At 58.8% G+C, this 7,601-nt stretch overlaps 1 protein-coding gene across 1 annotated transcript in view; it reads right to left on the minus strand.

Moving 5' to 3' along the window:
• CDR2L (cerebellar degeneration-related protein 2-like) overlaps positions 1-7,597 on the minus strand; it is an 11,966-nt gene extending 4,369 nt beyond the window's left edge. Inside the window, exons 1-3 of the mRNA XM_005884351.2 lie at positions 7,519-7,597; positions 546-658; positions 238-386 (exon numbers count right to left, since the gene is read on the minus strand). Of these exons, the coding sequence (XP_005884413.1) occupies positions 238-386; positions 546-658; positions 7,519-7,597 (341 nt within the window). The remainder of the gene's footprint in view (positions 1-237; positions 387-545; positions 659-7,518) is intronic.
• Positions 7,598-7,601: the final 4 nt, after the last annotated feature.

The following is a 7,601-nucleotide window of genomic DNA, read 5'->3' on the forward strand; positions in this document are numbered from 1 at the left end:
GGGACGGTGGGGAGGCCGGGGGGGGGGGGGGGGGGGGGGGGGGGGGGGGGAGGAACATGCAGGGGAGGGACTTTAAGGGAAGGGGCCAGCCCTCCTCAGGCAAACTCACTACCATCCCAGGTCCCCAGCCTGGGCTTCTGAGAGAAGGAGCAGGTGTCACACCCCTGGGTCCCTATGCCCACAGCACTCCTAGTCCTCGCCGCCCCTCCTCCCCACGATCCCCCACCCGGCCCTCACCCGTGGATCTTCTGCTGCGCAGCCTTACTCTCCAGCACCAGCTTCTGGTTGGTCAGCTCCAGGTCTCGGGCTGTCAGGTCCAGCTGCTCGTACACCTTGGCGTGCTGCTCATTCACGTGCCGCAGTGTGTCCAGCTGTTTGGTCAGGTACTGGGGGTCGGCAGGGGGTGGTGGGTGAGTGACCTTTCAGAACAGGGTTCGGGAGAACGTCTCTGCCTGGGCTCTCCTCCCACTTCTAGGAACAGGTGTGCTTTGGGGGGTGGAGACAGTGCAAAGGGCTGCCCGGATGCTGCGCAGGGCGGGCCTCACCTCGATCTCCTGCACCTGCTCCTCGTTGGTGGCGTACATGTGCTGCAGCGACGCCTCCAGCTCCTTGTTCCTCTCCAGCAGCGTCTTCCCCAGCTCAGCGGCCAAGTGCAAGTCTGGAGGGAGGGGCGGAGGGTGGGAGAAGGGATGAGCAGTGTGAGAAAGAAGCCAGAGGAGCCCCATTCATGTTCTGAGCATTCATTCTGAGCGGGGCCTCGGGGACCCCAAGGCGACCAGGACACAGGGGCTGACTCGGGGAGCCCCCACTTGGGAGGGGATGCAGGCCAGGAGCGAAGCCTTTGCACTGGCTGTTGCTTCTGCCTGGAATGTCCTCGCCCCACACCCCCCAGGGCTCATCCCTGTCTGCCTTCAAGTCTGTGCTTCAATGTCACCTTCTCCAGGGGACTTTTCCCAACTATTGATTTTAAAGGGCACCCTCCCCTTTCCCGCACTCCCTCCCCACTTAGCTTTTTCTCCTTAGCACAGATCACCACCTAACGCACCAAACAGCTTGCTCACTTACCTTGTTCGCTCTCCTGACTATCAGCTCACAGGGCAGGGGTTTTGCCTGTTCCTTCTCTGATAGCCCCAGGACCTAGATCAGTACCTGGCACCGAGCAGGTGTATTAGTCTTGCTTGAAAGAGCAAGTGGAGAGTGTGATGAGACCCAGGGGCAAAGTGACTTGGACGATAATAAGGGAGAGCTCGTCTGGGGCCTGCGGGCGGCTGGCAATGGGCAGCCTTGGAGTTGGGCTGGGAGGGGACTGGGAGCCCACTGATGGGCTGCCCGCTGTGGCGGGGCAGAGGGGCTCGCTGCGTTTTAGAGTTTGGTTGAGGCTTCAGAGCTCTTTGGGGTAACATCCTTTTTCTATGGATGACAGGCCAGAGAGGGAAGAAGGACTTGCCCAAGGTCCCCAGCTGGGTTGCAGCCGCGCTGAAAGCAGAACTCAGGTCTCCTGGTCCCAGTCGGTAGCATGTGGTCCTAGTGGTGCGAGCCCCTCTCTGAAACCTCCTTTCCCTGGGAAACAAGCCGCCCCGTTCCCCCCACAGCGCTGATCCTTGTGTCTGCAGGACTGGAACCTCCCCTCCCCATCCCAGCCCGAGGTACATGAACACCTGTCAGAGCTGGGAGGGGACCTGGCCTGGCTTTAGGGGGCTGAGTGGTGGGGAAGGGGAGGGGCCTATTTGACCTGTTCTGCCAAAATGCCATCCAGGAAAGCTGGATCCTTGTCCCACGATGAGGCCCTCGGTCCCAGTGGTCGGCAAACTGCGGCTTGCGAGCCACATGCGGCTCTTTGGCCCCTTGAGTGTGGCTCTTCCACAAAATAACACGTGCGGGCACGCATGTACAGTGCGATTGAAACTTCGCGGCCCATGTGCAGAAGTCGGTATTTTGTGGAAGAGCCACACTCAAGGGGCCAAAGAGCCGCATGTGGCTCGCGAGCTGCAGTTTGTCGACCACTGGTCTAGGCCAATGGTATAAATCCCAACCAGAGGCGTGAAGGCAGCTCTGACAGGGCCGAAGGGATTTGGTACAGGGATCGAGCTGGGTACTCTCCAGACAGTGGTGGTTCTAGGACCCCTAGAGCAGCGGTAACTGGTCTAGGCCAATGATATAAATCCCAACCAGAGGCGTGAAGGCGGCTCTGACAGGGCCAAAGGGATTTGGTCCCGGGATCGAGCTGGGTACTTTCCAGACAGTGGTGGTTCTAGGACCCCTAGAGCAGCGGTTCTCAATCTGTGGGTCGAGACCCCTTTGGCGGTCGAACGTCCCTTTCACAGGGGTCGCCTAAGACCATCCTGCATATCAGATATTTACATGACGATTCATAACAGTACAGGTTGAGAACCACTGCTAGAGGATGGAAGACCTCTATACTCCCTCCTGGCAAGTTTAAGAAATACAGTGGGTGCCCTAGCTGGTTTTGCTCAGTGGATAGAGCCTGCAGACTGGAGGGTCCCGGGTTCGATTCCGGTCAAGGGCATATGCCTGGGTTGTGGGCTCGATCCCCAGTAGGGGACGTGCAGGAGGCAGCCAATCAATGATTCCCTCTCATCACTGATGTTTCTATCTCTCCCTCTCCCTCCCCAGTAGGGGATGTGCAGGAGGCAGCCAATCAATGATTCCCTCTCATCATTGATGTTTCTCACTCTTTCTCTCTCTCCCTTCCTCTCTGAAATTAATTTAAAAAAAAAATAATAAAAGAAATACAGTGGGTTCAGCCGGCTACTCCCTTACACCCGACAAGCCAGGGCGGGGGGGGGGAGGGGGTCCCCTCTCGGAGAGCCCCAGAGAGCAGTGACTCCAGGTGGGCATCTGAGAGCAGAGCCTGGGCTTTCTTCCAGCAGCTGGGGGAGGACTGACCTCACCTCAAAGCCAGAGGGGACTCTGACCAGCCACCAGGCCTGGACCAAAGTCCTAGCCGTCCATCCACTAGGAACGAACCTGGAGTCTGTTCCCACATAGAGGTGAGATTTTAAGAAAAGTTTAAAACAGGCAGCATGCAGCCCCTAGGCTGGACCTAGGCCAGGGGAGGGGTGGGGGCTGTGCCCAGATGTCACCCAGAGGAGTTCCTGGTTGAGGAATGCAAAGCCGGACAACGGCTCAGCCTGGACAAACAAGCCGCTCTCCTCAACACCTTCCCCGCCTTTAGACAAAATACTCGCTCAGACAAATCTCAGCGCAGAACCATTAGCCTTGAGCCATTCATTAACCTCCTGATGATGATGCCAGGAAACACTAGCTGCCTGACAGGAACCCAGTGGGGCAGTGAGGACACTTGTGGTAGGAATTTATCAGCTGTAAGTTGGGCAAGTCTACAAAGCGAGAGGCTAGATGTTAGGGCTGTGAAACTGCAGCCCTGCTCTGCTGAGTGCTCAGTGGGAAGTCGGGAGCCCAGCAAGACCACCCCCGGGGCCACACTCAGCAACCTGTCCTCCCTTGGGAACTGTCAGGTAGTCTGTAAAGAGGCCATTGCTACTGATGTCGCCTGGTGTGAGGGGACAGGCTCTGTGGGTGGCCTGCGTAGACCCCCTGCAGAGTCCCAGGGCTCAGAGGGGGTGAGGAATGGTCATGAACTCGGTCCTCTCTGCTCGTCCTCCCAGGTGAGCATCTAAAGTCACACTATAGACCAGGGACTGGCCCTGGAAGGCAGTGACTGTGACCTGGGCCCCTAGTGACTCAGGAATGGGGAAGAGGGAACAATAGGAGCTCGTGGGGGTGGGGAGAACCTCAGGGACTATCACAGGGAAATGGAATCATAATGCAAGCTCAGCTGGTCCAAGCTGCCAGGAGGGATCTTGAGAAAGGTCTAGAACAGCGGTTCTCAACCTGTGGGTTGCGACCATCAGAAAACACATAGCATATCAGATATTTGCATTACGATTCATAACAGTAGCAACATTACAGTTATGAAGTAGCAACGAAAATAATTTTACAGTTGGGGCAGCTCTTGGGGGTGAGGAGAACCGCAGGGACTATCACAGGGAAACGGAATCATAATGCAAGCTCAGCTGGTCCCAGCTGCAGGAGGGATCTTGAGAAAGGTCTAGAACAGCGATTCTCAACCCGTGGGTTGCGACCATCGGAAAACACATATAGCATATCAGATATTTACATTACGATTCACAACAGTAGCAACATTACAGTTATGAAGTAGCAACGAAAATAATTTTACGGTTGGGGGTCACCACAACATGAGTAACTGTATTAAAGGGTCTCGGCATTAGGAAGGTTGAGAACCGCTGGTCTAGAAGGTGTAGGGCCAGGGACTGAGTGGAGCCAGTGCCGGGGAACGGAGGGCTCCGGGGAGGGAGGCCTGGGAGTGGGAGAAAGGGGGAGCTGACTAAGCCAGAGGAATGAGCAGCCAGCCACAACCAGACCACTGGACCAAGCCAGGGAAGGCACAGAGCCGCCTGGCACTTCCCCGGCCTGGGCCCTGGGTTTCTGGGTCTCCTGCAGCGGCTTCAGCGGTTTCCCCCAAATCAGCTGAGGTGCTGCCCAGGAGCAACGCCCTGGAAGCCTGAGAGGTCATGGCCATGAGACGGGGGTGTCTGAAAAGAAATGCTGAAACCCCGCTGCGCTCACTGATTGGGGTCTGGTGGGGCCCCACAGACTCTGGAGCAGGAACGGGACAGGGGACAGGCACAGGGAAGGAGAGACCAAGATAAAGGGGGGGTGGGGGGGACCATCTACCACCTGGCAGGGCTGCGGGTGTCCTGCTTACAGGCTACAGGGCCTGAATGTCAGGAACTCTGTGTCCACAGAATTGGGGTCCAGGCACCCGATCTCAGTGTCACACCAGAACTCTCGCCGGAGGCTGAGGCTCAAGGTCAGGCGCCCAGGACTTCAAATCTGTGACTCAGCAGCCCTGTCTCAGTGGAAAGAGGCCCCCACAGGTCTGCGATGGGGAGGAGGAGTGCCAGTGCTTACTAATTCATGGCATTTTCTATTTTTACACGTGCTGGCCATGGGCAGGGGGCAGGGAGAGCCGAGGACCTTGCTATTGGGAACAACAGCATCAAAGTCAGACAGGATCTTGGTGGCCAAGCTCTGGGAAGTGAGGCTAGGGTCTGCCCTAAGGTGGTGCTGCTCCAGAACCAGGCTGGCTGGGCAAACTACTTCCTGGACACTAAGGGGCACCTAGGGAGCAGCTGGCAGAGAACTGGGGAATTGGGTGTAGAGAAGGGGGGCACAACAGGCATCTGATCCCCAGTGGGGGCCGGCTTTTGGCAAACACTCATGCCACCCTCCAGCCCTCCATGCTGGCCCCACGGGGGTAGTGCCCAGTACTTGTGCCTGGGACTTCCTCCAACCCCACCCCCAGCACTCTAAGTCCCACTGCCAGTCACGCACGATCTTTCCACGTTGCTCCATGCCTTGTACAGGCGTCCCCTCCACCTAGAATGCCTGCCCTCCTCCCTCGGCCCAGGGAGCACCTTGCACCCTCAGCTCAGAGGGGCCTTCAGGTTCTGCCTGCCACAGCACCCCTGCGGTGAGGCTTCCTCTGCTGGAATGTGGAGTCCCCCCAGGGCAGAGGGCACTCCCCAGGCTCAGCATTCATTGGTGTTTGGTCAAAAGCTCCAATGTCTTCTGAGACTGCCCCATTTCTGGTTTCCCTCCTGGTTCCAGGGCTCTGGGCACTACTGAGGCTAGGATGGGGGGGCTGAGTGCTGCAGGCCAGCAAGGCCAGAGCAGGGGGCCAGCTGGGACCACCCCCCACCCTGGCCCAGAGCAGGCACCCAGCCCAGTGGGAGTCTGGGCACCTCTCTCTCTCTGGGAGCAACACATCTCCCACCCTTACTCCCTGGCTCCTTCCCCCCACATCTGGGCCGGGCATGGCGCCAGAGACTTCCGAAAGGGAGCAGGAAAGAAATGAGACAGCAGTAATATCAGCATCTGCCTCCCGGGAGGGGAGGCCATCTTCCAACCTTTCCTTCTGGGCCGCCTCTTCCATGAAGCCCTCTCATTGCATCCTGTCACCTACACTCAATGACAAGCCCCCCTCCACCTAGTCCACTAAGTGGGCCAGGGCTGGGCTATTCCAGTGCCCAGGGTAGTGTCTGACCCGAAGTGGAGCCTGATAGGTGTCTGTGGGATGCAAAAGTAGTGGCCAGGGCTGGGAAGGGGTTGTCACAGCCAGTATTGGGCATCTCACTCCAGGCAGGAAAGCTGAGGGGAGACTCTGGGGCATAGAGTACAGCAGGGTGCAGCCCAGCACGCGCAGTCCCACACTAGGCCTCAGAGGCTCTGATTACCCCACATTCCTGAGCACAAGGACTGAGCCTCATCTACCAGCAAATCTGGCCACATGAGGATGTGGGTCAGGGCCAGTAACAAAGGCTCCAGGATCTGGGTAGATGTCTCCCTGAGGGCAAAGCCAGGCCTTGGGGGCCGTGGGTGGAGCCTCAGAGCCGGGGTGTCAGCACACACTCAATCAGACTTGTGTCCACACCTGCCCACCGGGGGGCTGTGGTCACTTCTCCTGGACACCCCTCCAGCCCTGATCTCCAAGAATGAGGTGCTCTTGGCGGGGAGAGGGTGGATTTGACTCCAGTCTAGCAGGCCTTGGCTCTGACCCTTCGGCCTACTCCTCCTTCCGGTCCTAACAGCCCGTCCCCTACTCTTAGTGATGTCACTTCGGCCACCTCATCACCAGCTTCTAACCCACTTCCAGTCGCCCTCGCAGCTCTCAGATGGAGGGGGGAGGTGGCTCCCTCTAATCTAGGCTCTTGCTCAGAATTGCCAAACCTGACCCCCAAACCATGAGCAGTTCGGGAGGGGGCGGGTTTTTTTTGGGGGGGAGGACCAGGGGACTCCAAATCTTCACCTCTCCCCTGGCTGGGTGCCCGCACCCCTATCCCCTCCCTGGGTCGAGGGGAAGGGAGTTGGGGAAACTTTCTGGGAGTCTTAGAGCTCAGGAATTCTGGCAGGGAAGAAGGGTGTCGCTGGATTTGGGATAAGATTATTCTCCACCCGCCCCCCCCACTCCACCCCTCCCAGCAAAACAACCAAGGAGCCACCTCCCGGCCTCCAAAGAATTCCAGCCAGTACTCAGGCCCCGGCCATACCAGGGGCCCTGGGCAGTGCCTGCCTCTAAGTTGGGGTGGGCGAGCTGGGTGAAGTATGCCCCCGTCCTTCGGGGAAGAGGAAGACAGTTCCCCCGACTTTTGCAGGTCTTCGCCGGCCCGGGCCTCCTCTAAGTTGGGGTGGGCGAGCTGGGTGAGGTATGCCCCGTCCTTCGGGGAAGAGGAAGACTGTTCCCCCGACTTTTGCAGGTCTTCGCCGGCCCGGGCCGGTCTTCCAGGGCAGCGCGCCCCTTCTCTCCACGTCCCCATTCTCCGCACGCATCACCCATCGGAGTCCGGGCCGCGGGGTGCAGCTCAGCCCTCCGGGGGGTGACACCGCCCAACAATGGAGAAGCGGACAGAGGTCGCGGGGCGCACCTCGCTCTCCTGCCCCCTCCTCCGTGCTCACCCTGCTCCAGGTCCTGCTGGTCGTACCAGGGCTCCTCTTCCTCTGCGGAGAAGTCCTCCATCCCGGCGGCCCTCCGCATGGCC

The sequence above is a fragment of the Myotis brandtii genome, unplaced genomic scaffold, assembly GCF_000412655.1.
Source record: "Myotis brandtii unplaced genomic scaffold, ASM41265v1 scaffold825, whole genome shotgun sequence".
Lineage (NCBI taxonomy): Eukaryota > Metazoa > Chordata > Mammalia > Chiroptera > Vespertilionidae > Myotis > Myotis brandtii.